Source organism: Callospermophilus lateralis, chromosome 4, assembly GCF_048772815.1.
Source record: "Callospermophilus lateralis isolate mCalLat2 chromosome 4, mCalLat2.hap1, whole genome shotgun sequence".
NCBI lineage: Eukaryota > Metazoa > Chordata > Mammalia > Rodentia > Sciuridae > Callospermophilus > Callospermophilus lateralis.
Genome location: NC_135308.1, coordinates 152,776,281 through 152,791,775, shown reverse-complemented (window position 1 = coordinate 152,791,775; position 15,495 = coordinate 152,776,281). Strand labels below are relative to the sequence as shown.

Genomic DNA, 15,495 nt, shown 5'->3' with positions numbered 1-15,495 from the left:
AGGAAGAGACAAAGTATTAATGCTAAAAATACGACAGACAGTAGATGCAGTGGTGAAAAATGAAGTTTTGCCAATTTCTTATGGAAACAGAAAGTAAGGTCAACAAATGAGAGTGTGGAGAGAATAGATGGTGGAGATTTAAGAAAAGGAGTTATAAAATAATTATCCTGGAATGTTCCGGTGAGCCACTTAGGGCCAGGCTAATCCATATGGCTACATTGCTTTACCCTATTTAAGTGCTCAGTGGAAGCCCAGAGTAACTAGAAGACTGCAATTAACCTGTTTGTTGGATTTTTGCAGGTAAGTATGACTTGAAGAGAAATGAGAAATACTAGTTAAAGATGTATGGAAAGGGGCTAAGGTTGTGGCTCAGTGACTCACCTAGCATGTGCAAGGCCCTGGGTTTGATCCTCAGCACCACATAAAAATAAATAAAATAAAGGTATTGTATCTAACTACAACTAAAAATTAATTTTAAAAAAATGTATGGAAAACAGAGATTGTAGTAAAGAGCTACAGGTGAGATCTAGCCTGGGCAAGAAAAAAAATATAAGAGGTAAGTGATGGAGTAAAACGAATAATAGACTGCCAGTCCTCTTGGGGTTAACAGAAAGCTGAATTGAAGCACCAAGAGGAGGTGCTGGAAACTGGGATTTTAGAGGTCAGTTTTAGTTACTGTTACAAGCAAAGACTTAGAATTTAAACTATAATCAAAAAGTTTAAAAGTCATCTTTGATTATTTTTTCTTTCTTTCTCAACACATATCCTGATATATCAGCACATTATACAAGTTCTACTTTCAAAACATATCCCAACATACGGACTCACTGCTTTCACCCCATGCCAACCTGTCACCATCAGTTCTCTTCTGGGCTGGTCTCCTGGTTCCAATAAGGTCTACTCTACAGTCTACCCTAGCCAGAGCAATCTTAAAATATAAATGAGATCACTTCACTTCTCCTCTCAAAATACTCATGTTATCTCATCTCACTTAGAATCAAAAGTCCTTATAACCTGTGTTATCTGGCACTTGTTTACCTCTTACTTGATGTACCACTCTCTCCTTTGTGTATTTTTGCTTAATCATACAGGCTGCCTTGTTTTTCCTTAAGCATACCAAAGTATCCTCTTTTTTTCCTTTTAAAATATTTTTTTTTTTTAGTTGTAGATGGACACAATATCTTTATTTACGTATGTTTGTATGTATGTGGTGCTAAGGATCGAACCCAGTGCCTCATGCATGCGAGGCAAACGCTCAACTACTGAGCTACAACCCCAGCCCCCCAAAGCATCCTCTTATCTCAGGGACTTGGAACTTGTTCTCTCTAGTAGATTCCTTTTCCAGACATTCTCAGAGATATTTTTTTTACTTATTCAACTTTCTGATCAAAAGTTATCTCCTCACAGAGGCTCTCCCTTCTCCCCTTAAATATTCCCTTTTTCTTCCCCTGCTATAAAACTTTCTGCAGAACACTTATCATTTCCTGTCAGTACATTATATATTTATCTACTTTTTATCCCCCACAGTAAGGTAAACTCTACAAAGGTTAGGGTTAGACAGATTTCATCTGTTGTCCATTACTCAGAACAATGCTTATAAAACAACACATAGATTTCAATAAACATTTGTTGGATAAATGAATGAATAACTCAAAAAACTATACAAGATCAATTGTTTTTAACTTTTTTGGCAGGACTGGGGCTCAAACCCATGGTTCTGCACATACTAGGCAAGTGCTCTACCACTGAGCTATATCCCCAGCAAGATCACTTATTTCCTGATTGGAAGATTCCAAAGATTAAAACCAACTTTTCTGATTTTCTGAAAATCATTATGTGAGAATTCTTAGTTTTGTGTTAAAAAAAAAAGAAAAACATATACAGTAAGATTAACTTTAAGATGTATTATGCATTAAGCAGTTACCTGATCTTTGAGAAATTTTCTGATGTTTCGATGGGCTCGGGAACATTCTGTTAATAAGCTGAGAACTGGAGTTAGACCCTCTCTATAGCTGCTTCCCTACAAAGAAAACCATACATGCTCTATTAGTTTGGTTTCTGAAAGTATTCCTTTCCTCCATGTTACATGAGCATATGAATCACTTTCTTTGGTGGTGGGGAGCAGGATACATTAGTTTTTTCCTAACAATATTTCCATTTTTCCCCCCAGTTATCTTCATATTTATTGACTGGTTTTATCCTTCCTTGATTTTCCTATATTTTCTAGGGTTCCCCCAGCTCAAGTTATGTGCTTAAATGAAACAAAGGTTATGGTGACCTACCTATGCTCCCCTGCTGCCTTTTAACATAATTACTTGATAAACTGAATGGCAGATGAGAGAAAATAAACAGTTCACAAGTAGAAAATTGGAAAAAAAATTTTTTTAAATGTCTTTTAAAGGCATTACAGAAAATATCATCAAGTTTTTGATGGGATGATTTTTACTTTTGAGACTTTCAAAGTACCTACATGAAGGAGTAATTAATTTTACCTTTATTTTCAGGCAATAGTTACAAATTTGGTAAACATGTTGCAAAAACAAATATTCAGCATTAAACAAATAAATTCATTACTTTTCAGTAATTCATCCTATATTACAATAAAATGCTTTCTAAAGTAAAATTAAGCAACATGTCAGCTATATAAAAAAAGCTTAGATTTAAAAATCATGCTCTGTGGTCTGTTTGTATGTAGGGCACATTTACATACTTTAGAAGCATCTTCTCAAAGGCTTCCACTCTATCAGCCTTACCTTGTCTATTCTCTTCTCCATAAAATTGAGTAAAACATGAATGGCTTCCATATTCATACCATTGTATTCCATGGTATTGTTTTTCAAAACTGTTTCTTTCTCAGCTGTTTTATCACTGGGCAGTTCATCTAAAGTCGTTGCCTCTTGGGCTGTTTCTTCATGGGTTAATGGACAAATGAGAACATCCAAACAAGAGACCGGAACATTGCTTAAAAGGTTGACTGCATTGCTGAAAAGCAATTTAAAAATACAATATTTTAACTTGATTGAACACTCCTTTACAATGCAAACATAATAATAAGTTCAGAGGTGACTTTTAGAAGTCAGTTAAAATTTTTCTTTTTCAAAATAAGCCATTAATATTACTTGGACCTTACTAAAAGAAAATAAAAACTGTCTCAAATATACATTTGACAAAATTAGGAAGAACAGATGTAAAATGGATAGACAAAAATCAAATGATGTCAGGTTACTTTCTGAAATGCTACAACAGGATTAAGTGAGCTTTAATGCCAGCCCTTTAAATTTATTATGACAACAATGCTAGCTTTGCATTTTCTTGGGGAGGGGGCAGTTTTAAATCCTTTTGTGCATCTACTGGTGTTTTATTTCTTTTTAATTTAATTAATTTTTTTTTTTTGGTACCAGGAATTGAACTCAGGCGTGCTTAACCGATGAGCCACACCCCCAGCTCTTTTATACATTTTATTTAGAAACAGGGCCTCACTGAGTTGCTTTAGCACCCTGCTAAGTTGTTGAGGCTGGCTTTGAACTCAAGATCCTCCTGCCTCAGCCTCCTGAGCTGTTGGGATTACAGGTATGTGCCACCACACCCGGCTTCCACTGGTGTTTTATTATTCCTTAGCTTACACCATAAAGCATTCAAGAAGAAATGCATATAAGCAGCTTATCACAATAGACTGACAACACTGTAGTACTAAATTTTGTTCTTTCTAGATGTACAAATACAATTTTTTAAGTCATCCCATTTTGTGTAAGACATTTACAGAAAAAAGGAAAATGGTGTTTCTTTTCTCTCTCATCAGAAATGATAAGATTAGAAATAGCCTCATTTCTAATCTCCATCTCCTAGGCCTTTTGGTTATACATGAGCTTGAAATGCACCAGTAGGGGGAACTCAAACCTTGTATTTTTGGCATTCCCTGAAAATCTTGCACTCAGTGTACAAGAAAAATGACACTAACCGTTTAAAACTTAGACATGTTCTCAATGAGCATATTTCCCTTCAGGTATTATTTCATATTTTCATCTAAAAGAAAAGGTAGTATTATATACTAACTGGATCTTAAATGCCTGAGCCTCAGAACTTCCTGATAAACAACAATGGAAAGACAGGCATTACATTTCCTAGTGACAGAGAAGCAGTTCTAAAAATAACCACATCCTGACTAAAAATAAACTCTTGCAAATGCAATTTAAAAGTCTAACCACTTGGAAACCAAGTTCAGGGCTTAAACTATCTGATACTGTCTTAATTTAGATCATCATAGTCTAAAATTTAAATTATAGTGACACTATTAAAAAAATAGGAAAATAAAAACACCAAGGTTTTTATTTCCTTTGCCATGAATTGTGGTTCTATCCCTCCAAGAATAAATACTTCCTTTCTCTTTATGTTATAGAAAAATAAAAATTGGTAATAAATCTGTTTGAAAATTAAACAATCAATGCAGAATAATGAGGAATAATGTATAGAGCATTAAAATATGAAATATGAGCAAAAAATAATTTATCCAGTCTATAAATAAACAGTTCTTGATAAAATACAAGTTATTTGGGTGTTCTCACTAAAATCTACCCCTATTTCTATTACACAACGTCTAATTTTGGTTATTTGTAAATAATCAAAGGTAGTTGAAATATAATGCTTTCCCCACAAACCTTCTTTTAAAAATTTTTTGCAAACTTATTTATAGTTTAAAATGGTTCATTTCTGATTTAATAAGCATCTGGAAATTGCTATTAAATACAATAAATTCACTGGGAAAAAAAAAAAGACTACCTAAGAGTGACTTTCTAAAACTATACAAACCATTCTGAAATGTTAGAATTTTTTTTCCCCCCTAACTATAAGACAATAGGCGCTGGACTCCATCAACAGTATGATTCTCTAAATCTATCAAAGACCAGACTGAAAAGTTAAAGATAGGGCATTTCATTACAAAAAAATGTTTCCCCTTTAAATTTGTTTAAATTTAAACAGTTTCCAGGAATTCAGGAAATTTAAGAAACCACATGTAGGGCTGGAATCAACAAATATTTGGAGGATTTAGGCTTTTCAAGAAAAGTTCCCATATTCTCATTTCTTATTAAACAACTGGGTTCCCAAACAACTACAAAATTAATTTTCTGGCTCACTGTGTTTGAGCTATTCTTTTTAAGTAAGGAAGGCCAGCTTTTTGAGCTCTGTCACTTCTCTGACAGTTTTATTTGTGGTAGAAGAGTATATGAAATTCTCCAGCTACCAGGAAGTCAGTGACTATGCACAGATTTGCACAATGGTGTTTGCATTCCTACTCCAGGGGGTAGAAATACTGTGTATATTACTCTCTCCTTTTCAGCTTCCTAGAGATCATTAATCACTGGGACATGACATCCTCCAGCTCTGGCTCCCAGCCCCCTCCTGATATGCAGATTCAAAAGCAAGGTCTATTTAAGAGCTCCGTAAAGCCCAATTAAAGCTTTGTGGCAAAGGGAAGACAATCTAAAATCTAGTCCTCTATCAATCGCTGAACTAAACAAAATTTAACACCAAATAACAATGATGAGCATGCTAATATCCCATGTATGTCTACAGACATTAATAAATCTTTCTGGTCAAATGCTCTTTATATTTGGGGTTCACATCTTTTTTTCAAGGTTGGAAAGTCTATTAAAACAAATCTTAAGATCTCCAAATGACTTCCCTTCTACTTTATTAAAAAGAAGTTTTTTAAAATAATTTTTTCTTTTATAGTAAAAGCACCTAAGATCTACCCCCTCAGCAGATTTTAATTATACAAAACAGTATTGTTAACTACAAGCTGTATGTGTACAGTAGATCTCCAGAACTTATAACTGAAATTCTGTGTTCCTTGGAGGATACCTCCCGCAACTCACACCCACACCCCCACTACTGTCTTATTTGCTTCTATAAGTGTCACTATTTTAGATTCCTCATAAACATGGGATTATGAAGTGTTTGTCCTTTTATGTCTGATTTAACTTATTATACTGTCTTCTAAAGCCACCTATGTTGTTGTAAATGACAGAATTTTTTTAAGGCTGAATAATATTCTATTATATGTACATGCCCCATTTTCTTTGTTCAATCATCTGCTGATAGATATTTGTTTCTATATCCTGGCTATTGTGAATGGTGATAATGAACATGGGAATACAGATGTCTCTTCGAGATATTGATCTTATTTCCTTTAGCTATATATCCCAAAGTGGGATTGCTAGATCAAAAATGGTAATTCTATTCTATTTCTAATTTATTGAGGAACCTCTCTACTGTTTTCTATAATGTCTACACCACAATAGTAGTTTACATTGTTCCTAACAGCATACAAAAATTCCCCATTCTACACATCCTCAGTAACCCTTGTTATTTTTTTTATAATAGCCATTATAACACATGTGAAGTGCTTACTGTGCTTTTGATTTACACTTTTCTAAAGATTAGTGATGCTGAACACTTTTCATTATCTATTGGCCATTTATCTCTCTTCTTTGGAGAAATGCCTATTTAGGGCCTAGGCTTTTCCCCTAAATATTCTTCTAAGAGTTATTGTTTCAGATTTTACATTTAAGTAATTAATCAATTTTGAATGTGTATGGTGTGAGGTAAGGGTCTAGTGTATTCTTGGCATCCCTGCTAAAGTACAGTTGACTGTATATGTATGGGTTTATTTCCAGGCTTTCTATTCTGTTTCACTGATCTGAATGTCTGTTTTTATGCAAAAAAGTGTTTTGATTATTGCAGCTTTGCAATATATTATGAAATCAAATGCCTCTCACATTGTTCTTGCTCAAAGCTGCTTTGGTTATTCAGGCTCTTTTGTGATCCTCTTCCTTCTCCTCAAGGAAGAATGGAAAAGAAGGAAGAAAGGCTGGAAGGCAGGCCAGCAAGTAGGCAGAAGATGACTCTGTGTTCAAACTACTCTGCCCTTCTCTCCCTATGATAAGATAGTTTATTGATGACCTTAAACCAGAGTTGTGCTGGCAAGCAGTAGATGAAGAAGCCTGGTTATGGTAAGATAAAGAATGAATATAGGGTAAATCCATGGAAATAATAAGTCTAAACTGCAAAGTGGTGTGGGGCATATGCAACCATAATGGCACATAAAATGATCCACTGGAGTGCAGATTCTATTTTTTAATTTTTATCTAAAAAGGTGAAAAGAAGTTTTACTAACATTTAATAAATACACTGACAATGGTACCCAGCCTGAATCTTGTATCAGGTGCTCCCCATTTGTAAACATATGCATAGTAGTATCTTGAGGTAAGAGCTGAAATTTCACATCAAAGATTTGATAAAATCATGAACAGAGGATGCAAGAGGACTGACTAGGAAGAAGAGATTTCCCAGATGAGGCTGCAGATCAAAAATAAATGGACAGTGAATTCCCCACCCCCTTAAAAAGACTTCTTTTATTCCTTAAGACAGAGAGGAGCCATAAGAAAATTTTAAGCAGACATTTGCTTTGATCTGTCAGATTACATAAAATTTACCCATAGGGTTCATTAGCTTGAGTATGCAACTGTAATGGAGGTGGTCTGTCAGATCTAGAATGGGTATGTTGAGACTGGCAGGACATGGTAATGAGGGAAAAGAAAGAGGTTGAAATGATGAACCAATGTTTAGGGACAGGAGGCGGGGAAAAGTAAACCCCTTACAAGGAGCTTCTAGATAGAATAAAAAGTAATCAGCAGAGGTGTGGAAGAGGATGGAGAATAGGAAGAGTATGAGTGAGGAAGATTTCCTCTGGAATGATGAATTCCGGACCACAGTGGGCTTGTCCATTACTTTAGTTAGCAATTATTATTTGAATAAAATTCACTGGGAAACTACTCAAAAACTACCTTATAATATATTTCTATTGTTGTCCTGAATTTTTATTCCACTTTTCATAATATTTATGTCTTATTTCCTCACTTAGTGACTATGTTCCTGCAGGGCATGCATTGTGGAGCTCTTTAGATAACTGTTATCTACAGAAAATCAGGTTAAAGAGCTGAGAACTTCAATAAAAACAACAAAACAAAATAAAACCCCCCTTCTCCTTGATCTCTCCAGAAAAAGTAAACTCCCTTTTTTCTAAACACCTATAAGCTTGTTCATATCTGAAACAACACTCACCAAAAAAATGTACTTATTTATTTACAAATAAGTAAGTAAATAATCAGTGATCACTAGAGAACAGACACTGCACTGAATTCATCTTTGTTGCCCTAAATCTCAAAATGGTGCCTAACAATGTTAAGTGCTCAATTAATAAATACAAACAGAAATAAAATTATTCCATTAAAAAATTTATTAAAAGTGTATCATTCATGATGATTAGAAGACAATACCATTAAGATGTCAATACTCCATAGTATCAAATTGAATATAATCCTTATCAATATCCAAATGATATTTCTTTGCAGAAATAGAAAACTCATCTTTAAATTTATATGGAATCTAAGGGTCTCCAAATAGCCAAAACTGATTTGAAGGAAAAAAAGAAAAAGGAAAAGAAAAACGCTGATTTAAAACTTAACAAAGCTAGGGATGGGTAGAGCACTTGACTAGCACATGTTAGGTACTGGGTTTGATCCTTCGCACCACATAAAAAAATTAAACAAAATTATAAAAACTAACTTTAAAAAACAAACAAACAAAAAAACAAAGCTATAGTAATTAGAACAATGTGGTACTGGCCCAAAGGCAGACACACAAATGGAACAGAACAGATCCCAGAAATAAACCCTTACATATATAGTCAAATGATTTTTGTCAATGGTGCCAAGACCATTCAACAGGGAAAGCACAGTCTTTTCAACAAATGGTGGCTAGGAAAACTAGATATCCACATGCAAAAGAATGAAGCTGGGAGCTGGGACTGTAGTAGAGTGCTCACCTAGATGTGTGAGGCACTGGGTTCAATTATCAGCACCACAAATAAATAAATAAAATAAAGTCCAATGACAACCAAAAATACAAAACAAAACAAAAAATAACACACACACAAAAAGAATGACGCTGGACTCTCACCTACTGGATTAGGCAATAATTTCTTAGACATGACACCAAATACACAGGCAACAAAAGGAACAGTGGCACATGCTTATAATTCCCACTATTGGGGAGCCTGAAGCAGGAGGATCACAAGTTCCAAAACTAGCCTCAGCAACTTAAGTGGTGAGACCTGGTGTCAAAACTAGAGGGGGCAGGGAAAACAGGGGAAGGAGGGAGGTGTAACCCAGTGGCAGAGCACTGGGTTCAATTCCCAGTACCACAAAAGGACAATAACAACAGATTAACAAGGCAATAGACCCAATGAGAGGAAATGTTTGCATATTATATATAAGACAATATACAGAGAACTCCTAAACTCAACATAATAAAATGAACAATGTGATTTAAATCAGGCTCAGTGGGGCACACCTTTAATCCCAGCAACTCAGGAGGCTGAAGCAGGAAGATCACAAGTTCAATGCCAACCTGAGACATTTTATGAAACCTGTCTCAAAAATAAAAAGGGGCTGGGAGTACAACTCAGTGGTAGAGCAAACCTGGCATAAATCCCCTGTACCACAAAAAATTCAAAAATGGGCAAAGTTTTTGAATAGACATTTCTCTAAAGAAGAGACATAAATGGCTAATAAGCACATAAAAAGATGCTCAACATCACCAATCATTAGGAAAATGAAAATCAAAACCATAATGAGATACCACGTCACACCCATTAGTTTAGCTACTGTAACAAAACAAAATAAATAAAATTGTTGGCAAGGATGTGGAGAAACTGGAATCCTTGCACACTGCTGAGGGATTGCAAAATGGGAAAGCATCTGTGAAAAAATAGTATGGAGGTTCCTCAAAAAACTAAAAACAGGCTTTGGAGATGTAGTTCACAGTAGAACACTCACTAGCATGCATAAGGCCCTGGGTTTGATCCCTAACACCACATTAAAAAAAAAAAAAAAAAAAGAAAGAAAGAAAGAAACGAAAAACAAACAAAACTCCCTAAATTAAAAATAGTCTTAATTACCATACAATCTAGCAATTCCACTTCTAGGCATAAACCACACAAAAGAAATTAACACAGACTGGGGATGTAGCTCAATGCTCTAGCATGCACAAAGCTCTGAGTTCAGCACACACACAAAAAGAAATGAACACAGGATCTTCAAGGAATATGTGTATACCCATGTTCATATCAGCATTAGTAACAACAGTAAAAATGTAGAATCAACCCAAGCATATATACCTACAATGTGGTATATATCTATAATGTTATCCAGCCTTAAAAAGAAAGAAAATGCAGCCTTTTGTTACAACATTAATGAACCTTGAGGGCATTATTCTAAGTGAAAAAAGTCAGCCACCAAAAGACAAATCTTGTATGAGTTTACACTTGAGCAGCCAAAGCCACAAAGACCAAAAGTAGAATGGTGGTTACGAGGGGCTAAGGAGAGGAAGGAATGAGAAGTTACTGTTTAATGGGTACAGTTTCAGTTTTACAAGATGAAAAGAGCTGTAGAAGTGAATGGTGGTGATGGTTGCACAACACTGTATTTAACGCTGAACTATATGCTTAATCATTGTTAAAGATGGCAAATTTTATAAGTGTAAAGCACAATATTAAAAATTGGAGGGGGAAAGTGTGTCATGTGTAAGACATAATGTTTAGCATTGCAATAACAAGTCAGGAGCTGAACTGTCCCATTGGTATGTGAGACAAAATGAATTAATTTAAACAAAGAACAAGGAAAAAAACCACAAAAAGCTTTGTAGATGTACTCAAGTGACTAAAAGAAACTAAATTGAAAGCCCAAAATAAATTAAAATTAAATCAGATCTGGTCCTCTCTCCTTATCAATGTATAAGACATTCCCTGCTTCCCTCTTGTCTCCAAAATAAAACAAATCCACATCCCACACAACTTTTGGGGGCTAAGTTTATGCATAAGCTTATTGATTATGGACAGAAGTGCTGAAAATATTTTCAGACAAACAGAAGAGATGAAACAGAATTAGGATGTCTTTTTATGTATCAAAAAAGGTGGATAATATCACCAACATTCTTGTTACCATAAGCACAGACAAAAGGGAATGAAATGGAACAAACAGAAAAACTAACTAAAACGTTGATTAGTGGAAATGAAGGTCAAGGTCTGCTGTTTTTGTGAGCTCTCATTTTATCTCTATGCTCATGTCCTTTTGATTAATCTGAAACAAAAACAAAAACAAAACAACAACAACAAAACCCAGCCACTTTATAAAAAGAGACAACCTGCCAGAAAAAGTTGCCAGGCTTTTCAGTCACTCTTCTGCATCACCTTTATAGGCTTTGGACATGCTGTTCACTGAATATATCTGACTTCAGAAAAATACTCAAAATAATGGAAAATGAATTTCTTTACGATTACAGGATAAACATACAAATATGTTCTAAATAAAAGGTCAAAATCCAAAAACTATTTTATTTTTATCATTTTTCAAAGAAACAACTTTAAAAAAATTAGAACTGAGTATTAGATCTAAGAGCCAATAATCTTACTTTAATAACAGTAAAAAAAAGTAATGTGGCGGCAGTGGCAGCAGCTCCTGTTTACTAAGAGCTTATTCAGCACTGGGGACAGGGTGCTTTATGAACTTCTCATTTAATCATCATCATAATCCTACGGGTTTGATAATGTACAACCATAAACGAGTCTATCTATGATTACTCATATATTACATTTTTCTTTGAAACAAAGTATTTTACACACACACACACACACACACACAGAGAAAAATAACTAACGAATGGGGGGAGGAGAATGGGAGATGACTTTGAAACATTCTTATTTTTAAAAAATTAAGCATTACATATGTATACTTTGCATGCATGTGCATACAAACACACACAGAAATTATTTTCAGAGTTGCTTCAGAGAGCAGATTTTAATAGATTTATAATTCTAGTAAGTTCCTAAAATAGCTCTTGTGGTTGATGCAGTTTTCTCTGTATTTAAGTGGATTAGCCTAAAGTCATTACTGCTCAAAATGATACTAATCACTTTAATTCCAATTAAAGGGACATGTAGGACCATTATAGACAAAGAGCTAAGTCAGCAGCAACCTCAATTTTCCAGGAAAGCCTTTGAGAAATATTCATAATCTTGTCTGTGGCTCTTATTTTACTTTACTTATTTACAGTAAAGTCTAGATTTTTATCAAAGCAACTTTTAAAATAAAGGCATGTTTAAAGAAAAAAGGAAACATCACAAAGAAAAAAAGTAGTCTTTTTAAAAAATTTGATTTTAGTGGCTGGGAGTATAGCTGAGGGCTGAAGTGCTTACCTAACATGTACAAGGCCCTGGGTTTGATCCCCAGAACTGTAAAAACCAAAATATTTGATTAAAAAAAAAAAAACTATGAAATTATGTTCTCTTTTTGACAAATATTATGCTGTTATTAGATATTAAATTCATTCTACAGAGAAATCCTTACCAATATATTTTTAACTAGCATAACAATTAGTATCAAAATTCTTTCCCCTCACATCCTTAACTTATATCTGATTCCCCCCCCAAAAAGAAAGTCCATTTACTTGAGTTTATGTCAATTTTCTTTTAATATTAGTGTTTACAGTTTAGATTTCTAGTGTCTCTGAAGTATGAAAAAATTACAGTGGGTGAAAATGGTTTATAAAAATCTTTTTAGGATATGATTTATTGCAGTTAACCTGATTATTTATTTAATTTTTCTGGTACTGGGGATTGAACCAAGGGGTGCTTTTACCACTGAGCCACATTCCCAGCCTTATTTTTTTATTTTTTATTTTTTTGAGACACGGTCTCACTTAAGTTACTTAGGATCTCTATAAGTTTCTGAGGCTGACCTCAAATAAGATTCTCTACCTCAGCCTCCTGAGTCACTGGGATTACAGATGTGTGCCACCACACCCAACAACCTGATTAATTTTTAAGGGCACAATTTTAAGAAAGTTGAAAGAAAGATCTATAGCTGCAGAAAAAAGAATATGCTTTTTTTTTTTCAAATATTTATTTTTTAGTTGTAATTGGGCACAATACCTTTATTTCCAACTACAATAAATTATTATTTACTTTTATGTGGTGCTGAGGATTGAACCCAGAGTCCCGTAAGTACAAGGCAAGCACTCTACCGCTGAGCCAAAACCCTAGTTCAAGAATATGAAGAAAACAATATTTTGAAAGCTCATAGAGCAGAGACTAAAGATAACATACCTACAAACTCAGTTCAATGTTAAATAATATACCTGCCAAAAGTAACTAAAACAATATTGATTTGACTGAAAAATAACAAGGGTATGTTTTATTTGTACTCTGGTTGTTTCTATGCAGTTTTTAATTGAGCCATATTTTGAAAAATGGAACTTTAAGTGCTTAAAAAGTAGAAAATAAAATTTTAAGTGCTCAAAAGAGGAACCCATGTTAATTTTTTCATGAATCAGTTAATGCCAAAGTTGTTTCTTTGAAAATCTGAATATATCTTTACTGCTTAAATTACTATTTGTAAAATATATATATATATATATATTAAAAAATGGATACCATTCATATTCTTATAAAGTACAAATAGTCTTATGATAAAGTATGAAGTCCTATTGCTACAAATTTGATCTCGAATAGAAAGTAAGAAAACTAGAAAATGCATTAATTCTAACTTAGTTTTTCTCAAGAGAAAATACACGCATATATATGTATTTTTCCCCAGTGCTAGAGATGGAACACAGGCCTTGTACATGCTAGGAAAGTACTTTATCTCTGAGCTATATCACCAGCCCCAGAGAATAATAAATTTTAACATCAGCCTATTAATTTTCTAACAGACAAGCCACAAAATTTTTAACTATTTTAATATATTTTAATACTAGACATTGTGACCCTATTTTTATAAATTATTTTAAAAATTATCAATGCGTAAGTATATGTCATTTTAAGAGAAATGTTCTTGAAATGAAATTAATACAAGTATTACTCGAGTATTGTAATTAAAAGCCAGGGTTAAATCCTAGCTCTTTCAACTTATTAGGACTGCCATCTTGGAGAAATTAATTGCTTGATCTCTCTATGCTTCAGTTTCCTCATTTATTGAAACGTGAAGATAGTAGTTCCTCACTCATAAGGTTGGTATGATGATTAAAAGTAGTTAATTGGGCTGGGGTGGCTCAAGCAGTAGCGCACTCGCCTGGCATGTGCAGGGCGCTGGGTTCGATCCTCAGCACCACATAAAAATAACATAAAGATGTTCTGTCCACTGAAAACTAAAAAAATAAATATTAAAAAACTCTCTCTCTCTCAAAAAAAAAAAAAAAAAAAAAAAAAAAAAGCAGTTAATCTTGTGTGTGTGCACGGGCACATATTCGGTGATGGGGACCAAACCTAAGATCTGACACATGCTAGGTAAGTGCTCTACCACTGATCTACATCACGATCCTAGAAGTTGATTTTAAACAGCACTCAGAATAATGCCATACAAAAAAAGTATTCAATAACTTGTATGATATGTTTATTATTGGTTGTTCTGGGGCTTATGATGGAATACAACAAAATTTCAAATTCTCTTCTCTTGTTGGATTTTAACATAATGAAGTCAAAGAAGACAGAATGAAAATTTCTCATCAGGAAGTTGTTACAATTTCTGACCTACCAATAACCTGATTTACTATAACATTTCCATTTTCTTGTGCTTATAATGATTGAAATTAAATGCATTAAAAAAAACAAGATCTAATGATACCCTTCACTGAGATATCAATACAAAGAATACCCACCTGTGCAACTCTTCTGTTTTGTCTTCAGTTGGACCTACGATTAGTAAACAGTGGCGAAGGACAGCTGCCATGACACGGAACTGATGAGAGTCACTCTATGGTCAAAAAAGAAAAGGAGAGGAAAAATTGGGAGATGAATGCCTTAAGGAAAAAGTCCAGTACATTACTATAACACCTGTTCCTCCAAACCTTCTTACACTATACAGGGAGACAGCAGGATACTCTAGAAAGAATTCCCAAGGCACTACTAAGTAAATGGTCACTATCTTATTTCAACAACTCCAACCACTTCCAGTAATAGCTGACACCAGTGAGTTTCTGATCTAGCCACTCTGTTTTACCTTTGATGAAGATTCAATTCTACTCATTTTGTTTTATTTTTCATTTTCAGAAAGTCAAGATTCTTTCATTCTCTGATGAACTGCTCCAATTCACTAATCATTATCAAAGTTCAAATTGGAATAGTTATTTTGAGTTGGTTGTACATCCTGAATAAAAAATGTCTGCTCTCAACTTTCAAAAATAGTTCATCAACTTCATTTTGATCAATCCTCTTAATCTCCCAGTTCCTACAAAACTACCAGAAAGTGAGTCAAAAAAAAAGTGATCTGAGTTTATCTCCTCCTACTTTGCCAAAAACAACCGTTGGCAATGGTATTAAAGAAACAACCATCTGCATCAAGGTCCTAGCTCTTAAGAAATTAATATGACACAGGAAATTAG

General features: G+C 34.1%; 1 protein-coding gene across 6 annotated transcripts in view; it reads right to left on the bottom strand.

The window, feature by feature from the left end:
• Window positions 1-15,495, bottom strand: part of Ric8b (RIC8 guanine nucleotide exchange factor B) — a 108,605-nt gene that overhangs the window by 43,774 nt on the left and 49,336 nt on the right. For all 6 annotated transcript variants that reach the window (XR_013091244.1, XR_013091245.1, XM_076855066.1 and 3 more), the window contains exons 4-6: window positions 14,773-14,867; window positions 2,754-2,982; window positions 1,925-2,020 (exon numbers count right to left, since the gene is read on the bottom strand). Coding sequence is in view for 4 of the 6 variants with exons in the window: in XM_076855066.1 (XP_076711181.1) it covers window positions 1,925-2,020; window positions 2,754-2,982; window positions 14,773-14,867 (420 nt within the window). In the remaining 2 variants the exon portion in view is untranslated. The remainder of the gene's footprint in view (window positions 1-1,924; window positions 2,021-2,753; window positions 2,983-14,772; window positions 14,868-15,495) is intronic.